Source organism: Oryzias latipes, chromosome 15 (assembly GCF_053564925.1).
Source record: "Oryzias latipes strain Hd-rR chromosome 15, Olatipes_Hd-rR_3.1".
Taxonomy (NCBI): Eukaryota; Metazoa; Chordata; class Actinopteri; order Beloniformes; family Adrianichthyidae; genus Oryzias; species Oryzias latipes.
In genome coordinates, this window is record NC_136251.1 from 20,634,786 (window position 1) to 20,656,314 (window position 21,529).

General features: G+C 38.7%; 1 protein-coding gene across 9 annotated transcripts in view; it reads right to left on the reverse strand.

Annotated features, from left to right (window-relative positions):
* The window catches only part of LOC101165834 (ankyrin-3), a 113,401-nt gene extending 94,138 nt beyond the window's left edge, over positions 1-19,263 (reverse strand). For 7 of the 9 annotated variants that reach the window (XM_078931948.1, XM_078931921.1, XM_078931920.1 and 4 more), the window contains exon 1: positions 18,789-19,147. In XM_078931948.1, the coding sequence (XP_078788074.1) occupies positions 18,789-18,857 (69 nt within the window). In that variant the 5' untranslated portion in view covers positions 18,858-19,147. Of the gene's footprint in view, positions 1-18,788 lie in introns of all 9 variants that reach the window. The other 2 variants (XM_078931907.1, XM_078931947.1) reach the window with 2 other exon arrangements.
* Positions 19,264-21,529: the final 2,266 nt, after the last annotated feature.

The following is a 21,529-nucleotide window of genomic DNA, read 5'->3' on the forward strand; positions in this document are numbered from 1 at the left end:
GAGTGGAAATTACAGAGAATTAAAGCTAATTAAAAGGAGATCACAAGAAGCACATTTGCCAAAACAATGTGAACATTTTTGAGCTATACATAGGGGGAAAATGTAATACTTAGTTAACTTTAGCAGGCACCACATCCTGCATACATATTTCTAAAAATATTGATTGTGTCATTTACTCACAAAATAAGAAAAAACATGTATTGATTAGTTTTCTTGGTATAGTTGTTGAAGTGTGAAGACCAGGCAAAACATTAGAATTATGTCAGCAAGTGCAATTATTTAACAGTTTTTGAAGACTTTAGAAGACTCGAAGAAGACTTGCAAGAATATTAACCATTACATTTTTTTAGAAAAAAAAACAACTTAATTTGGGAGTATGTTTATTGTAGCCTTTTTAAAATTAATCTTACAGTTCAGTAGAACTAAGGTGGCTGAGTATATAATGAAATCAAAGCTTTTCATTTTTTAACCTATTTTCTCTACTGTATTTTTACCACTTACATCACAATGGAAACAGAAGGCACAAAAAAGCCATGATAAACACCATCTTGTCCAGGTCAGTGTGGAGAATGGCTCTTTTTGTTTAATTAGTCAGAGGGAGGACATTTCTACATTTTGTTTCCTTTCAACCTACAGAGCTCTACTGGGCTAAACAGACTATCATTTAGGAACTTTGGCTTCAGTTTATCCTTTTTTGGCTGTGATATTTTGTCTTCCTACTCATCTTTTATATAACACACTCCCCTGTCAGTGATTTTTAAAAAAGTTTCTCTGTTTGGAAGATTTTGTATCACGTGTCAAAATCCCACAAGTATAAAAAGTGGTCCATACCTGTCTCTCCACTTTGGATATATTTTTTTCTGGATATTTCCATTATTTTTAATATATTTATATTCTGGATAAGCAGTGCTGTATTGGGCAGAACAAGTCCTAAATTGTTAAAATAAATAAATAAATAAATAAAAGGCTTGCTCTCATTGGGTAAACAAAGCCATCTGGGATGAGCTACAACTTTGAAGATATACTGGTCCATAGTGGGTGAGACGGCAAGGAGATTGCAGCAGTGATTTATTCATGACACAAGTGGGCGAAGACGGAGTCTGGCTCCCCTCTTTCTGTTCCCCGGACTCCTTTTCGACACCATATCATTCTCAAGTCCCCTTGTGCTCTGCTGAGTTACAGCATATTGCCCACATTTGACCCTCTTCAACTGCTTTTCTACCTACTTATATTAGTCATATTAAATCATCAACAGGCAGAGACGACTCATCCTTCTTCTGGACAGATTTTTATTGCAGAATCACAACAAACTGCTGGATTCAAACCTGTTTAAACCTATTTATGGTACCAAATTCATCCACAGTAATATTTAAAGAAGACTTGTTTTATTTGTTTGTGTTCTGAAGTTCAAAACAGGAAATTAGATTATGCTTAAGCATGAATTTGCAGACTTTTTATTTAACACATTTTAATATTTTCATTTTTTTCATTTGTCCATTTCTTATCCAGGAAGAAGGGATTGGGGATCCTAAAATGAAGCTAAAACTGCCACAACCCTCTTTGAAATCAGGAATGTTTTGAACCCCACATTGACAGTCTGCCAAAACAGCATGCAATCAATCAAACAATTAGTGACAGGGCTGCACAATGGTGTAGTGGTTAGCACTCTCCTCACAGGGAGAGAACCTGATTCCGATACCGCCTGCGACCTCTCTATGTGGAGTTTGCATTATGTCCTCATGCCTGTGTGGGTTTTCTCCGGGCACTCTGGCTTTTTTCTGTTGCCGTAGGTTAATTGCTGATTCTAAATTGTACCTAGTTGTAAATGTGAGTGTGTGTGTGTGTCTGTGTGTGTGTGGCCCTGCAACAAACGGGCAACCTGTCCAAGGTGTAGCCTATCTTTGCCCAATGGTAGCAAGGATAGGTCCCAGCATCCTCATAACCCTTAGGGATTCATCAGGTTCATAAAATGGATTAATGGATGGATGACCTAAACAAATGTCATAAAGGACTGGAGTCGGGAAGAAGTGTGCTTGTTTTTATCCATTCCCCATTTTTTCCATGAGTCACTAGTGCAAGAGCACAGGTGGTTCATAAAACATTATGCTGTTAGGTTTCAAAATTTAACTTGGTAAATGAACCCACAGGATACCAATAATGCTACAGAAGAAATGCTACAGAAACAAATTTACTCTGAAAATTAAGTTTTGAATCATTCCAAAAATGAATACTAGGACTAAATGGTCAGCATTACATATCTTTAACAGAAATTTTGTGTAATGAAGGATATATACCAACAGTTTTATCAGTGTGTATTACTTCTATGTATTTTGTTATGCTATTATGAAAATATTTGTGCATATTACAGAAAAACAATCAAAACATTTTTTTTTAAACTAATATTTAATTAAAATAAAGTCTTCCTGCTTTCAATAAAGTATTGTTACAGTTTTTTCAATGACTGTTCTGGTATCTGATGACAGAATAATCAGGTTCACCGCTTATAAAATGTCTGCTCAGGTTGTACCATGAATAAGCACACATACACACACGAACTCACACACACACACACACACACTCTGGAATGCATAAACAGATTCAAAGGGTAGCTCATTAGCAGACTCACACCCTCGCAGCTGGAGGTTGTCACATTGTGTGTTTTCTGTCTCTGACCCTAGGCAGGAGAAGCCCAGTCACTGTTATTAAGAGAAAAGACACCAGCCCTCTGTAACCACAGGGGCATTCCATAGCTGAAACGTGCACAAGCGCACCCACAGTCTCAGCCACATAAAAAAACACATTTAAAAAATTAAGACTTAATACAAAGGCATGTGCATCATGTTTAAATCCTTGTTTAGACTCAAATGGGCCTCATTTAGACCCAGAACAATGCATCCAACATGCCTTGATTGTCTGGTTTGGTTATCTAGCTACAGCTCTTTGGCAGAGTAATAAGTTAAATCCAATTCTTGTGTGAAATTAGGTGGATTTAGTCCCTGATTACTATTCTGCCAATTTAACCTACGTGCATTTGCAAGTGCATGCACATTTTCTTTGGTCTAGAGTTCAACGTGTTTGAAAGCATGATAATTAAAATGTCCAAGAACCAAACGTTTTTGCTTGGATGTATATCACAGATGTGACATGCAGATAATTTTCACTGACCAACAGTAGAAAAAGAATTAAGTTAAGTGAAAAAAATGAAGTTGGTAGTTCTACCTACATTTGAATTATTAAAATGCTGCTATAGTTTCTTCACAGAGTACCTCCATGTGTTCCAAGAAGCCACTTTGTACAGGACCTGAGGTCGATGCTCAATTTAAAAATCAATTTTTTCCCCATGCCGTTTCAAGTAACTACCAATGTGAAGAGGCTTTCCAGGAGAGAAAGTCAGGCTTTCACAAATCCTTCACAGTCTACTAAAAAGCTTGACTGGTAAAACAGAGTTGCCTTACTATTCTAACAGCCAACCTTATAGCATTTTTTCTTCACAGTACTGGTTTGCAGCCAAAATGTTTGTGTCACGATGAATGTTAGATGATAAGTGAGGTGAGAATTTTCTTTCCTTCAGTTTGATGGTTTGGAAGAGGGTCATAACAGAGTGTGTGTTTTGTTTTTCTGAAAGACCCACTTAGATGAAAATTGTATTTTTGTTTTTTTAACACGTTCTTGTGGCACTTTTCTCATGGTGGGGGATATTTATAAAAATAAATTATGCCAAAAACTGCATTTTAAAGTATTTTCTTTATTCAAATTAATGTGAATTAGGAACATACGAAAAAATGCAGTTTGAGAAATATTGTATTTGTTCTGTAGAAAATACGCTGGGCAGGCCACAAGCTCTCTGCTCTGCTCCATTCTGATGCATCCATATGTAGACAAAAAGATCCATGTATCTCTGTTTTCCTCTACCGAGCTGGCATTTATCAAAACTGTATGGCTGGATAGCTCCAACATTGCTTGCCATTATTTTTGCAAGTTCTTATTGACTGTGTAATATAACTGGACGAATCGCGTGCGACGACACCCATAGAAAATGCCTTGCTTCCGGTTGTAACCAAAGGAAGACAATTCGGTTGACATTTTTCCACAATGTGTCCATCGCCATGTTAGAACCAGACGTCCTCAATAAGCTGTGATTGATCTGTCTACACTTCTACGGTAACCACTCTCTCCAATCAGAAGTGAGCATGTTAGAAGGCCACACCCCTACCACGGAAAGGGGCTCTGGAGAATCTGTCAATCAAATGCTTCGAACATTCGACTCAAGGCCACCTACTTTTATTGAGGCATCTGATTGTTCAGTTAATAACTTGAATAACTTGTGCCTCAGCAGAAGTATCATGATAAACAAAAAATAGTATTAGCAAGAACACATTAATAAAAGGTAGCAGAGTAGGAATGGTTTTATTTTGACAAACATAATGACTGCGAAATAGCTGTTAATTTCTCAACAGAAGTCTACGGGATTTCGGCTTTTTGGAACCAGCGGGTAATTCCTGGCCAGGGCAAAGGGGATGTTCAGTCCAGTTCTCATATACAGTCAATGGTTGCACAGCTAAATGTTAGCTTGGGGGTGTGGGGCGCTGTAAGCAAGCGGGAGAGCACGTGAATAGATCGGTGACGGGAAGTTGGGGCAGGTTTACTCAATGGCAACAGTCCAGCGAACAATTCAGAGGGGAATTTCTGATGAATTACTGCCACTCTGCAGAAGCTATGTCCTAGAAAAAGACAAGTTTTTTTTTTTTTGATAAAACCACCATATAATTAAAAGACCACTGGGAAACGCTTTCAAAACAGATTGATAGATGATCAATGTGTGACTTTAAAGCTATATTTTGGATACAAATCTGGAAAAGTGTGTTAATAACCGGTACTTTGTGATGCGGTAGATTTTTAGAGAACTTTCAAATGTTGGTCAATCAACACTTTCTACAAGTCAAGATATATACCGGTAATGTCCTCAATAAAACACCAAAAAAGTGAAAGTATCAAACAACTGTGTAAATTACAGATAAGTTAAGATCTGTAAGTCTCACATACCCAAACTGATTAGGCAGTTTACAAACAATGCTATGATTTAGATAATGTAACTCTCTGGTTAAGATCACTGTCTGCTTGAAATAACTACTGCACCATGAAGGAGATGGAGCTAAAGACTGATTCATAAAGACAAATTCTGTCCAATTATTAGTCATTTTTCTGGTTGTGATGAGAAAGTGGGATAAAAATAGCTCCAGGCATAAGAGGAACAAAGCAGACAGTCACCTTTAACCCCTCTCAGAGGAGCACAGCGTATGATCAAATCAAAACCACATTAGTCTGCCTTCAACCCAAATTGAGATATCAATATCAAGCGGATTCCATCTTTTGGGCTCTTTCCCACTCTGAAGCTTTTAGAGTGAAGGAGACTGGAAAAGTTAGATGATAAGTGAGGTGAGAATTTTCTTTCCTGCTCTGGTTTCTAACAAATGTCACAGGTTTAGTAGAAAATGAGAGAGATGCTCAGTTATGCAATAAATCGAGAGAACCTGTGCTGGCACTATCGCTGAAGTCCCAGTGGCTCTCATGCATCCCTGCATGGAGTTTATTTCACCTGCGATGAATCTTTGCACAGATTTACATCCCCTTTAGAGATGTGATCCCACCCAAGTTTTCCTGTGCCTGAGCCATCATTCTCACCCGCCTCCTCCTTATCTGCTCATTCTTTTGGTTTCCCCAATGTACTCGGATGGCTCAGGTGGTGTTGCCTTGGGGGCCTACATGCTGTTGTCAACTCAGAACAGAAATCTTTAGCAGTTATTATTTCACATGCTGCATGCAGAAGGAACAGCGCGTCCACCCCCACACAATCCCCATTTGTGTGGTGTCGAGAGCCCACTGATAGAGTCACTCCTGAAGAAAGCAGCCAGACAGCCTGGGAAAAACCATAAAGCAGTGATTAAGGTAACATTGTGGAACTCCTGCCAAGAGCTGATCCATCCACTAACATAAAATTAGATAGGAATGTATTGCCACATTGATAAATGATTGATGAAAAGTACATTTTTTATGGTGCTGGTGTTTGACTTGACTTATTGAACACCTGGCTGTCATGATAAAAGTAAATGTGGCTGAATGATATTTTTAGCTTTCAATAAAAAATATAGAGTGGAAAGGGACCGTCTTATCTTTTTTTATTGGTTTAACTGTCATGTTCCAGACCTTAATTCTAAGACGAAAACTAATTTAATCAAACAATGTATGTTTAATGTTTAAATATTGTCATTTTAGTCTTTATTTTCTATTTTACAGAGAAAGCAACGGTTAGGTTTATGAGGCATGTCTTTACAACAAAATCGCACCAAATATGTTTGTCTAGATTACTGTTTAAATATATTTTTGCACTTATCATAAGAAATAAACTAACTTTTCAGGCTACGTTCACACTGCAGGTATTAATGCTCAATTTCGATGTTTTTTTAATTAAATTTTTTTGCAAGGCCGTTCACATTTCCAATTAAATGCGAACTTTGGTGATCTCCTGTGTGAACGTGAAATGACCCAGACGTGACCCGCATGCGCAGAAGAGTACTCAACGGTGAACAACGTAACTCGTAACAATAGATGTTAACAACGCTGGGCTTATCCTCCAAAATGCGGTCAAGCTCCTCGTAAAATGGACATGTGATATGTTGACGGCCACTTCGTTTGTTCCAGTCTTTAACCTCCTTGTGTTTGGCTTGGAGGCTTTTTATTTTTCGCTGGGATTGGAGCCAGGATCGTCTGTACCCACGCTCAGCCATTTCGCTGGAAATTTTTTTCAAAAACCGCCCAGTTGTGATAAGAGCCCTTGAGTTTGGCCTGAATAGAGCTGTCACCACAAATATTAATCCAGTCGTTACCTCGCTTCCCTTCCACTGAGTGGTCTCAGCAGCATCGTCCACCATGGTTGATGTTTATGTTCTCGTTCCCGCCTACTTCAACGCAAAATGATGACGTCTGTAGCATATCGTTGACGTACGGGTCGGAGACATGTGGCCTGGCCGTTCAGAAGGAGGTCATATTTGAAAAGATCGGATCTGTGTCATTCAGACTGTCATGAAAAGATCAGATACAGGTCGCATAGGGGCAAAAAAAAAAAAAATCGGAATTGGGTCGTTTTTGCCTGCAGTGTGAACGTAGCCTTCGTAAACTTTTCAGTAAAATGTAACAACTTGTTTTAAGACAAGTCTTAAACATATTGAGTACTTTTGATCTTGAAAGCATCTTATTTTAATTAATATTTCTAATAAAACTAGGTTTTTACTCAAAATGTACATATAATTTATATAAAATGTGTAATTCTAGTCTTAATAAGGATAGTTGGACTGTTGTAGCGTTAACATTTAATAATTAGGGGGGGAAAGTAGGCATGTATTTATGTATATAAATGCATCTATTTTAAAGATGTTTATTTTTTTTGAAAATATATGCTGATTTTGATAATATTTTACAATTGTTCTAGCAGTATACCTAAACGTGACTCTTTGAAGCCAATTTCAAGATGAAACTTTGACTTAAAAGGGAAAGACCTCACAACTTCTTTTAAGAAATCTTACCAAGACAAATTCTACATTTTACTGGCAGATTTCTTCATGTATAACAAGAGAAAAACATGTTGTATTCTTTAACTTGTTTAAAGAAAGACAATTTTTACAGGTCTGAATGTATTCCTGCGGTGGTCCTGAAGTAGAAAACACATCAATAAATCACTCAACACAAAAACATAATGTAGATCACATTGACGATAAAAGAAGTAAAATTAATTATCAAAAATTAGCATTACATTTTAGAAATCAAAACAAAAAAAAAACAGAATTCCAAGAAACAAAACACAATTCCAAATAAATTAAACAAAATAGAAAGGAAGCGTTTTGGGGAAAAAAAAAAAAAGTACCGGTAATAAAAAAACGGAAAAGGTTGGCCACATGGAATGACACTGAATGCATGATGAAGTTTGTTCACGTTTTCAACCGGACGTTGGTTGTCATGTAAAATATCTTCTGAATTAGATATTTCTTTAAGCTTTTGGCCACAACCACTGCAAAGGTTCAGTGATCTCTTATTCCGTTCTTAATCACAGTTCAGTCAAAACATTCTTCTACTTTCCCTCTTCATCAAAACTCAAACATCAACCAATCAGTGATGTGCCAATTTAGTCTCACTGTTTAACATTCCATTTCAATGTCTGGAAATGACATTTGTTTTTTATGAAACTTTTTTTTTTTTACATTTTGATTTCAAAAATGCTATGTTGGTGTTTTATTATTTGGTTTGTTTTTTAATTGTCTTTGTGAAATTTAATATGTTTTTGCGACAAGTGATTGGTTGGTGTGATTTGCACATCAGGGCCACCGCATATTACTGATGCCAGAATTCATCATCTTACTTAAATGAACAACATCCGGGATTAAAAGAGATGCTGGAAGACACAAATCACAGTTTCTGCTTTTCAGCAAACCATCTTCTCTCAGTTTCTGTGTCTTAAATGCCACCGGCTGAATTCAGGTCATGCTGAGTCCCCTGTTGTAAAATCTGAATCCAGAATATAGAATGCACACCCCGAAGACATGTGCTTTGAATATTTATTTTGAATAAACACCATCAGTCTGCAAATCAAACAGGGCCAAACAGGAATGTGCGCCACATGACATGAAGTCCTTGCATTGGGAATGAGTGTGGGAAAAAACATAGTCATTGTTACTGTCTGCATTACAGTTTTATTCATCAGCGATTTTTCTGTGGGGAAATGTCTGCAAAGACAAATGAACAAACCAGTGATGAATGGGGTACAAATTACCATTGACTTCGGCCTGTTTGCTCATTTTTGCCAAAGAAAACTATAAAATATAAATTAAGGGAAAAAAATCTGAGAAATGTGATCATAACATGGATGAATAAAAACCACTCTAACTGCCTTTGGTACGGAACAAAAGCTTTTGTTATCTTAGTCTGCAAATAGTTACCATGGCAACAATGGGTCAGGAGAGGAAGATGAGGATCCCAAACGTAAAAGGGAGTTATACATCTGGCGTTAAAAAGTCAGGTTCTGTGTTTACATTTGTTTTTGCTCGCTCTTTTTTCGCGAAACACAATAAAAATCCTTCCTGACAAAGCCGTGGGGAACGGAAAGAGACTTTGGGGGTTCTTGCAACTGTGACAACCAGCAGAGGAAAATACCAGTCCCAGTGGAGTACATATTATTATAGACATGTCAAAGCAGCTGCGTTCTGGGTCACCAAGCAACAGAGGTTGAAAATGTTGAGCTTTCTCACATTCAGATTTCATGGTGACTCAGTGAGTCTATTATTTTTGACAGTACTTTGATCCAGAAAAGCACATGCTCAAAAGTATTATTCAACACTCTAGAATTTAATTTTCACAGTGAGTCAGACCTTCTCTTTTTTTTAATTATAGACACATTTTGACACAGGTTTTAATAAAACACGTTAGACTCCAAGATTAAAGCCTGACTCCAGCTTCTGCCTTTCAAACATAGAAAACTGCTCCTTAAAATAGGCCTGAGATTACTGTGGTATTGATTCGTTTTTGCAGACAGCCTTAAAAAATATTTTAAAAAAACAATGGGTTTTTTTCACATTTTCATGCTTTTGCAGATGATGCAAGTGGAAAACATGACTAAACTCTTTTTACATCCTCTTAACCCTTTACCATCTGAGACGTGGCCAGTGACACCCAAATAACACATGCTCTTTGACCTACTGTGACTCTTTGACTGTTTACACAATCAACATGAATTAGGAGATACTGATGCGGAGAAAACCACCTTTGCACCAATATGCAACACACCAATAACAAAGTTTTGCATGCCGGCGCAAAGCTACTTTTCTCTGTGACAGAGTCCGCTGATTTATGTTGATTGCATAAACACTCCAGTAAAGTGTTTCATATTAGTGCAAAGCTACATTTCTCTGCTTCAGAAACAAAAGTTTAGGATTACAGCAAAAATTGAATACTTTTGGTTCCGTTGTTGCACCCAATATTAAAGGGTTCATTATTTTGGTCCCGATTGAGTCCAGAACCTTGCACTTGGTTTGTATTCAGACTGCCTTCAAACGGACCATTCTGTTACGAACCAAAGCTACTTTTCTCTTCCTCAGAAACTGCTGGAATTGTGTTAATTGTGTAAACAGTTGAAGAGTTTCTGTAATTGAAAGAATGTAAACACTGGACCTAAAGCTGTGGTGTTTAAGGGTTAACCTGCCCATGCCCAGGTTGACAGCTTGCTAGCCATCTCATTCATTAAACCATGCCGAAACTCCTAGATGCATGTCAATTTTTTGGACAACCACTGGTAACAAATTGGTGACAGTTGTATGATTGTGAAATTAGCAAGCAAACATTTTGAAAGTATTCTGTTTTGATAAAAACGTTTAACATTCTTTTAAATCAGAATGTTTGAAGGGTAAAGGCAGAACCTAACCTCACAACTATTATGAGTAATTAAAAAGAGCAATGTCAGTAATGTCAGTAATGTCAGTAATGTCAGTAATGTCAGTAATGTCATTTTTTGTTCTGTTTTCCTCCTTCGCGTCAACAGATTTTGTACATGCCAAACTTTTATAGAGTAGGGGTCAGTACAAAGGAATGCATTTTTTCTTTTCAACACACTCCAGTCTGGTATGTTTTAATTGCCTGAATACACCTGATCCAGAAAATCAGCTGTAAGACATAAGATGTCTATGAAACACGGAAATACAGCGACCGTTAATGACTGGAATTACCCTCCCCTGAATTGAATGGAAAAACTGAGAATTCATGTTTGAGGCTGGTTTCAAACATCAAAGTAACTGGAGCCACGTTAGTTCACCAGGTAACCACTAAGTGGCTCAATAAGCAAGTCATTTCCTCCAAAAAAACAAGAAACAGTTTAGGATTACAGCAAAAATTGAATACTTTTGGTTCCGTTGTTGCACCCAATATTAAAAGGGTTCATTATTTTGGTCCCGATTGAGTCCAGAACCTTGCACTTGGTTTGTATTCAGACTGCCTTCAAACGGACCATTCTGTTACGAACCAAAGCTACTTTTCTCTTCCTCAGAAACTGCTGGAATTGTGTTAATTGTGTAAACAGTTGAAGAGTTTCTGTAATTGAAAGAATGTAAACACTGGACCTAAAGCTGTGGTGTTTAAGGGTTAACCTGCCCATGCCCAGGTTGACAGCTTGCTAGCCATCTCATTCATTAAACCATGCCGAAACTCCTAGATGCATGTCAATTTTTTGGACAACCACTGGTAACAAATTGGTGACAGTTGTATGATTGTGAAATTAGCAAGCAAACATTTTGAAAGTATTCTGTTTTGATAAAAACGTTTAACATTCTTTTAAATCAGAATGTTTGAAGGGTAAAGGCAGAACCTAACCTCACAACTATTATGAGTAATTAAAAAGAGCAATGTCAGTAATGTCAGTAATGTCAGTAATGTCAGTAATGTCAGTAATGTCAGTAATGTCATTTTTTGTTCTGTTTTCCTCCTTCGCGTCAACAGATTTTGTACATGCCAAACTTTTATAGAGTAGGGGTCAGTACAAAGGAATGCATTTTTTCTTTTCAACACACTCCAGTCTGGTATGTTTTAATTGCCTGAATACACCTGATCCAGAAAATCAGCTGTAAGACATAAGATGTCTATGAAACACGGAAATACAGCGACCGTTAATGACTGGAATTACCCTCCCCTGAATTGAATGGAAAAACTGAGAATTCATGTTTGAGGCTGGTTTCAAACATCAAAGTAACTGGAGCCACGTTAGTTCACCAGGTAACCACTAAGTGGCTCAATAAGCAAGTCATTTCCTCCAAAAAAACAAGAAACAGTTTAGGATTACAGCAAAAATTGAATACTTTTGGTTCCGTTGTTGCACCCAATATTAAAAGGGTTCATTATTTTGGTCCCGATTGAGTCCAGAACCTTGCACTTGGTTTGTATTCAGACTGACGTCAAACGGACCATTCTGTTACGAACCAAAGCTACTTTTCTCTTCCTCAGAAACTGCTGGAATTGTGTTAATTGTGTAAACAGTTGAAGAGTTTCTGTAATTGAAAGAATGTAAACACTGGACCTAAAGCTGTGGTGTTTAAGGGTTAACCTGCCCATGCCCAGGTCAACAGCTTGCTAGCCATCTCATTCATTAAACCATGCCGAAACTCCTAGATGCATGTCAATTTTTTGGACAACCACTGGTAACAAATTGGTGACAGTTGCATGATTGTGAAATTAGCAAGCAAACATTTTGAAAGTATTCTGCTTTGATCGAAGCCATTAACATTCTTTTACATCAGAATGTTTGAAGGGGAAAGGCAGAACTTAACCTCCCACCTATTATGACTAATTACAAAGAGTGATGTCAGTAATGTCAGTAATGTCAGTAATGTCCTTTTTTGTTCTGTTTTCCTCCATCGCATCAACAGATTTTGTACATGCTGAACTTTTATAGAGTAGGGGTCAGTACAGAGGAATGCATTCTTTCTTGTTTTTTTTTTTCCCAACACACTGCTGTCTGGTATGTTTTAATTCCCTGAATACACCTGATCCAGAAAATCAGCCGTAAGACATAAGACGTCTAGAAACACGGAAATACAGCGACCCTTAATGCCTGGAATTACCCTCCCCTGAACTGAATGGAAAAACTGAGAATTCATGTTTTAGGCTGGTTTCAAACATCAAAGTAACTGGAGCCACGTTAGTTCACCGGGTAACCTCTAAATGGTTCAAAAAACAAGTCATTTCCTCCAAAAAACAAGAAACAGCTTAGGATTACAGCAAAAATGGAATACTTTTGGCTCTGTTGTTGCACCCAAAATTTAAGGGTTCATTATTTTGGTCCTGATTGAGTCCAGAACCTTGCACTTGGTTTGTATTCAGACTGACGTCAAACAGACCATTTTGTTACGAACCAAAGCTTGTAAACAAAAGCATGTGAATGAAGATCTCTTCAGTAATTGAACAGGAGTTACAAGGGCGGTGCAAATTAACGAGAGAAAGAATAATGGAAATCCTATGCCTCGCAATCCTTGTCCAGATAGTTTACTTATTCGAACTTTATATTTGCTGATCAATTTTGAATGTCCATGTCAAAGTCAGTTACAACACTTTTCACTGCTGCTTTGGGGCAGAGGCCTGCTGCAAGGCGGTTACTTAAGAGACGACAGCTAAGACCGTACGCTGATGTGTTTATGACATAGATTGAAAGTAAAACAGAATGAAAAGTAATGTGTGTCATATCAAAAGTCGTTTTTATGAGCCTGCATTCATCCGATCACATTTCAATGAGTTACTGTGTTTCATCGTTGCTCTATGTTTGTCCGAGGCTTATGGTTGCCTCATTCGTACTTTGTCCCACAATGCTCGGCTACGGTGGCCGTTTGGTCCCTTTATTCTGCTCCGAGCATTAAACCTATTCAGACTGAGGAAAAACTCAGAGCGAACTCTGACTTTCTTTAAATAACCATAAATAAAACTGCCAATGGGCAGGAAAAGTGGTCTCACAACAAATTTTTAGGTTTTTTTTTAATTTTTTTTAACTTGTCCTGTCCAACAGCTAGGCAGACAAATTTTTATGTTAAGAAAAAAATTTCCTATCACCAAGACTAGCCAGGAGTTTTTCATGGAAAAAAGTCTTTTTAGTTTCTTAAGATTCATTTTTTTCAGTGTAAGCGTCAAATCCTTAGCTCCACAGTTGCCTGAGAGAGCATACTCCAAACATGGCTAGGCTTGTTTGTCCCGCAAACAGTATTTGGGAAAGTCCATGGCTTTGGCATTGTCAAATCCAACCAAATAGCAATGACCACTGAGCTGAAAAAAAGGCTTCAACTTGGATTAATCTGTCACATGGCCACAAACTGCCCATATGATTTATCTCACCACTATAAAACTTAAAAGTGGAATTTTTTTAACATATTAATCAAGAAATGTCATTGCTAACACAAATGACCAAAAACAAATGTGTTCAAAACAAAACAATGAAAAAAAAGAAAATATTTAAACCTTTCAGCCTATGCCCAGCTCACGCCTCCCTCTCACTTCCCCATCATCAATCACACCTCCTCTCTCTCCATTGCGCACCTCATTCCCCTCCCTTCTTTAATGCTTTCTCTCTTTCTTTTTCACCTCATCCCTCATTCCTTCCCTTAGCGGAGAGAAATGAACAGAAAGAGTTCATCTAAAAGTGATGGAGCTCCGACAGGCTGATCTCTCTGCCCTCTCCCCAGGGCGTGCAGATGTGCCCGTGCTCTGAGACGCCTACCCGAACACACGTGCACACCACAGCGCAGGAGCACACCCGCCCACACACTTGCATACTAACAGAAAACCTGAGGGAACACATTTGTGTTTACTTATACAAAAAAGCCAATAAAGCATGAGTGAACGTGGGGAGTTTAAGGGTATTGTATGAGATTGTGAGACACAACACACCAGATCCGTCTTGAATCAGAATTTTCCAATTTTAATCAGCTTTTTAAAGGTTAATTTCCTAATATTAAATGTATAAAGATGTGAGAAAATTAAGTAATTCTCCTGACATGATAAGAACACTTTTTAAATCAATTTTTCCTGATAAAAAAGTTGAAAAATGTAAATTGTTCAACAGTTTAAAGATATCCATGAGATTGGTAAATATTGAAACTGTTTGACAGTAACGATTATTAGTATTTATACTCTGATAACTTTACTTTTTATTAAAAGGAATGTCAACATGCTATTAAAAACTAGCCTAATTATCCCACCTATTACAGTATTTATACGTTCTGCAGACTCTCCAGGAGAGCATGAGGCATAACCTTTTTAAAGAATTGATCTGTGCCAAGTCCATTAGTGTAATCTGCAAAAACAAAAGCAGCACTTTGCTTGCTCTTTCCTCCACACACATACACGAATGCAGACAGACTTCCCGTCAGCACATTCGCCAGTGCCCTGCTAATATCTGGGGGATGTGATGTGCCGTTCTTCTTTGAAGGCGCTGTCACAGAACGGCTTATTTCACCAGTCCTCCAGACGCAGGCCCTCTGTCTCTGACAGGGTTTTTCCATCCAAGACAAAGAACAGAGGAGCTTGAACCTTTCTGCCTGGATGGCTGGATGGTTCATTAGAAGCAACACAATAAAAAAAAAAATAAAAAAAGGGAGACATATGCTGAGTTGTGAGGAGTGTTTTGAATTTTTTAAAAAAATATTCAGAGTTCATCTTCTGCTAATTAAAACAGTCAGGAAATGATCCCACATTGAAGTTTGAAATAAGAGATCGCATGACAAAGCAACAGCATGTAAATGAACTCTGCTACCCCTCCAGTTGAGCTTTGAAAGTGAGTGGCAGTGACAAAATATCCTCTCTGTGGAGAAATAAGATCAACAACGGCGGCTTGTTTGTGACACAAATCCAGTGGTTCCATGATACCACATTTCACAGCTGTCTCTGCTCGTCATCATGTCTGAGGGATCTGAAGCTTTGAAAGGGAGACTTTTTGGTTGGGTTTTTCTGACACAAACACCACCTCCTCACATTACATTTGCACGGGTACCCGGATGTTTAAGCATACCAAAACGTGTTATGGGATAGTTTTTTTTAGACCTGGATAAAAGAACGTAAGCAATATGTGCTAATATGCATTATGTAACACTAGTATCCATGTTTGTTCTGTGGGCAAAGTGTGCATGTAAACATGCAGGGGGCTTCTGCGTTCAAAACTCTCATGTAGCTTGTCCCATTTTTAAGACCGTTTTTGGGCTCTACGTACAAACACGCTTGAAAGTTATATGAATCGGGGACTCGAATTTGATGGTGACAGTCGAAGCAGAGAAGACAGGAGAACCGACATTTCAAAATTGAGCATGGAGGAGACATTATTAATCGCGTTTTTTGCCCGGAGGGGATTTTATGACACAGAGTCGTTTGTTTCTCAAAATAGATCTGGGAAAGAAAAAGCCTAACACAAGATTTGCGAGATTTAAACATTTCGCACCAAGCCTCTTCCAACTGCAGGTGGCAGACATGGCGTGCTAAAAAGCGTCCGTGGTGTAGTGGTATGCCGGTCGGCCTCTGATCGGAATATTGCAGGTTCAATTCCCGCCTTGCCTGCCCATTTGTGGAAGTCTCCTTTGGCAAGACACTGAACCCCACTTTGCCCCTGGTGGAAGGTTGGTGCCAGTGTTCAGCAGCGGAGCCGCCACCAGTGTGTGAATGTGTGTGTGAATGGGTGAACAAACAAATTTGTCAGAAGCTTAAGTATTAAATATAGAATTGAAGATATTTTGTTAATTTCTTTTTACCTTTTTTATACAAAAAAATATTGTGCTGAACCAGTCAAACAAATTATAAGATGAACACAGAAAGCATGGCTAAATGGGTGCTCAGATATCTGACAAAACATTTCTCTTCACCCAAGGAAAGCTTCCAAATGGAAGGACGAATCTCTGCCATTGAGTCTTCAGTTAGTTTGGTGTGTGTGTGTGTGTGTGCGTGCATGCGTGTGTGTGTGTGTTTGAGTTATGTAAATCTTATTATCTGTATCACTACATCAAATTCTTATCATTAAGCCTCTTTGAGATCATAGACCATTTGGAAGAACATCAAAGCGCTGCACAAACACACTGAGAAATAGTTAGCAATTCAAACACGGCAGACATGCCACACTTCACCACACATAAACACTGATACGTACAAAAACAAAACACAATGTGCAACACCAAGACTGTTTTGTTGATTAACGATCCCTGTCGTCTGGGATAAATCTGAGACCTTGAGTCAAAAGATGATCTTATCCTTGAGCTTGCAGCCATTATGGTAGCTGCCTCATGAAAAATAAATTTCTCTTCCAGCCACTGAGTTTACCAGTCCGCCCCTCTTTCCTCTGCCTGCTCTCACCCTCGACGTCTTTCGCTCACTTCAGAAACTAGTTGCCATGGCGACAATCATTAACACATCTGGCAGATATCTGGTGAGCACATGCGCACGCAGCAAAAGCCAAGCGCACATTTGTGCCAGTTGTCACACAGCAAACAACACACATATGCAAAAAAGAAAAGAAAAAACATTTGAGTGGATTATTTTTCTGTGGAGTTCTCTGCTTCATGGTTGGAGACTGTGGGAGGGAGATAACATGGATGTTTACTGGGGGAAAAATAGAGAAGTTTCAGATTTAGTCCTAAACCCACAGTCTAAGTTAACCTTGTTTCTCTGATGTGAGACGAGGAATTTCTACATTCCAGACTGAAATGCAACATTTTAGAAAAAAAGGCTTTCAGATAATAACAACACAAGTCAGTAAACTGACTGTCCAATTTTAATAATTTAGTTAAAAGCTGCTGTGTTTATAATGGTATTTGTCGTGGGGCTGCAAGTTGTTGCATGTAGGTAAATATGGACTGGTAGTTATGTAAGTTGATCTAAATTTGAGAAAGAAATAAAGGAGGCTTTGGGCCAGGCACAGTTGAGCATGTTGAGTTTTCACTGCTGTGGGCCCAAACCGTTAAACATCACGCCAACGCAACATGAGGCATGTGGTTTGGAACTTTTTAGCAGACAACAATTGTTTTTTTTTTTTTTGTTTTCCTTTAGTTTTCTAGTTTCGTTTCCAATTTGATGACAGTAAATCCACCTTTTTTTTTTTGCAGAATTCTGTCTTTCCACCTGTGTACTCAGTCTGTCACCTGCTGTCAGGACCTCAATTTCTCTGGAATTACTTCTTTGCTACTGAAGAATATACTAAGGTCAAGACAGCACAGATTTGCATGCCTGTGAAGATTGCATAGTTTAAGCACTATTCACCAAAGGCAGTCTGAAGAACCAGACTGACAGCTTTACCGGAAGCCACTCACTTGATATAACACACACTTAAAGCCCTTTCTGTCGTGCTTTAGTCTTTTTCAGTCCTCCAAATCCCTGATCTCGTGGGACACACTTAATCTCCTTTTTTAGGAAACTAATTTTCCTTCATGATCAACAGCTTTCATTGGCAAAACAGTTGAATTATAGCCTTGACAATGCCATAAATGCTTTAGAGGGACAGGAACCAGAACACACCTTTAATTAAGGCTGAACCACAAATTCTTCAAGGTGTTTAACTGTCACCCACATTCAGAAAATTACACAGAAGTGCACACACGCACACACGCACAATGCAAAAACATTCTACACCATAGGTCCAAACATGTTTATGTGGTAAACACCCAAGTTCAAAAAACATGAAAACAACTTTGCCCAGAACGGACAGAATGTGTTCGTGCATGTGGTATAGATGTGTGCACGCACAACTGGGAAGGAGTTCGACAACACAACAGATGCCTGCGCTGTACGTGTGTTATGCTGCCCCCACCCTAACCCCTGAGGACATCCCCTTGCCTTGCATTCGAAATGTTGTTTTTTTTTCCACTCCACACGCTTCCCTTCTTTAAGTCAGCCATCCATGGCAAAACACCCTGACGGACCAGTTGCAACATCAAGAAAACAATAACCGGTGATTGACAGGCGGTGCTTCAGTTTGCTTTGAAAGCATTACAGAATGCATATTTCTCTTTTTGTGTGATCAACACTCAACAGAAAGAAGACATGAGACAAAAAAAAAAATCCAATGTACAGATTTTACTGACTCTTTCATAAACAACCTGACACTTGCAGATTAGTCAAATACCCAAATATAGAACCCTCTCAATACAACACACCATGCTCAAACACATCTTACCCCACTTTTATGAACCAATCTCATCATTTCAACCAAAAAGGCACAACAAAACAAAAGCAACTCTTACCTTTTTGCCTTTCTTTTTGCGATGGACTCCTTTCCCGCTGCCTGTTTTCTCCTTAGCCTCCTCACTCATATTCAGAGCTCTCCCCCAGTTCCTCTCTTTTCCTCACAGATTTTAAAATCCAGCATGTAGAAGCTTGTGAAAACGAGCACCCAGAGCCTCTGTCTTCACAACCAAAATGTTGCCACAGAAATGTCCATTGAGAAGCCCAGAGAGGATCTCTCCATGTAGACTGGGAGTGTGCACGAAGACAGGAGAGACTAGGAGGACTGTGCTGATGCTTTCTCCCTCCTTCACCACCACCACCTCCTTCTTCTCCTCCTCCTTCTTTCCTCTCCACGTTCTCAAACACACACACACACTCTAGCGAGCACGCTTGCTGAGGTCCACTCCCACTTGCTGCCTCTGCTTTGCACAATTGGCGACTCTCTCCGGCGCTCAGAAACAGGGTGTGGATGAAGGCGGAGAGTATGGAGGTAGAGACAGAGGAGGTTTAGAAGCTGGAGAAGGTATATAAATATGATAAAGAAATGTAAAAAACAATAAAGAACAAGACCAAAGGAGCGTTTGCCTCCAAGACATGCTGACAACCCACCTGAGGATGGAAACTGGAGTAGTGTGGGAAAAAGGAAAGAAAACATTTCGTAGGAAGAGAGTCAGGAATATATCCAGAACGAGATATGAGATAAAAGAAGGGGGGGGGGGGGGGGGTCAGGGGAGAAGTGGGTGTGATCTGTGCGTTTCCCTCACTCTCCTGAGTGAATGACTTATGCTGTTGCTCTGTGCACAAACGTGGCACAATTTGAGTCCGAGCAGCGGGACAGAGAGAGGGGGTGAGAGGAAGGCATAGACGGGGGGAAAGATCATCAACACAGCACATCAGGTGATTCCAGAAAAGGAAGTCTCCCCACTAACCCTTGCCAGCAGGATCAGTTTACTGGAAACTGGAACGGAACAGAACTGTACTCAGCACCGGCTAATTTACAGAGTCTTTATGACAAATAGACAGACGGGCAGGTGTTCACACGCACCCATTGGTTTGGCCTGTCTAAAGAATTTCCAACCATCAACCAATAGTTAAAATTAGTTGGGCAGACTGTCAGTTATTAGAAAAGACCACGACCTTGAGGTCCAGCTAATGAGGCAGAGGGAAAAACAACCAATCAGAAGAGGGGGGTGAAAATGCGAGAAAGAAATACCCCGGGTGACGGAGAGCGAGGAAAAAAAGGATGGGTGGGGTAAATGGAGAGTTAGAAAAAGGAGGGGTGAACAGACAGTGGGTAATGGGGATGACTATGGCCAAGAGGGTGAAAACAGCAACGTGCTGCAATGAAACAGTTGAAGCAAAGAAGACAAATGAGGAGCAGGCAGAGGCGCAGAGAGGCAGGGTTTGTTCCGGCTGCTTTCCAAACAACACATTCTTTATTCTAGGGCTAGCCATTTGCCGTGAACCTTCTCCCCCTCCCTCCACGCTGCAGGGAGCTTCCATCACCTCCCTGCCATCACATGTCAATCTGGCCTTGGTAAGCTAAAATGGAGAGACAAAGAGCTTGTTTAGGAGCCTCATTTTCAGCTAAAGTGTTTCTCTGATGTACCAAACTATACGCATCAACAAAAAAATGTAAATTATCATTTTGCATCTGATATTTTTGCATTAAAAGCATCAACCTTAGAAAACCTCGACAAATACAAACCATGAGAATGCGCATGGTGCAACATTTAAGCAGGTGAATTCCATAATAAACTTTGCTACTGTAAAAAAAAAACATTGTATAAATGAAAATGACCCCAAAAATTTAAAAGAAATATATAAAAGTAAAATATTTGAAAATATTTTAGATAATGTCCACTAGGGTGCACTGGTGAGATTATTTGATAATTACTAATCTCATATGTACAATTTGGAAGCAAGAAGCTAAAAGCTCAAACATCTAAAAAAAATATATATATATATATTTCCATTTAATTAAATAAATAAACAAAAGATCAGTTAAAAAAGAAATGGAAAAATTATTCTAGTGCCAGTATGAACAGTGATATGAAAGTGTTTTTTGTTTTAGATCAATGAAAGCAATACCCAAACACAAATTTAAGGTTAAAGTTTAACCCCCCCACCCAAATGATGTTATTGTTTTGGGCAACCTGAAGGCTGAACATGATGTTTGAATCCCCCTTAAAAGAAATCAAAATACCGGTAGTTCTCTCTTTTTTTCTTCCATGTAACCATTAAAAGATGATCCCGGGTTCTGTTGCACTTTCTAATACTTTTAAAACTGACAAGAACTAATGTAGGAGGACCCAAACTACCAAGGAACCACTTTACATTTTTCTAAATATTTAAACTCAAAAATGAGTTCATGAAGCAAAGGAAAAAGGGTGACAAAGAAGATACCCTGACAAGGATGAAGTGAAAAAGCAAACAAATAAATTACTCTGAAGATGATTACCTTAAATGAAGACACCTGTGGATGATTACCAACTAAACTGACAGTGACTGTAACAGAACCTAACAAAAAACTCTTAAAAACCTTGAAAATCAACCAACCAAACTAAAAGGCACAATATGTACTAGAACTGCAAATTAGTCCAACTATAATTATATCTTAATCCATCTTAAAAGTGTTCACAGTGGTCTTTTAATTAAGATTTTGCTGTTTTTGACGTAAATTTAAAAAAAGCAAATGCTGTTTTTTCGCACATAGTTTTTGCAGCGAAGCAGGAGCTCATCAGAAACTTGCCTGAGT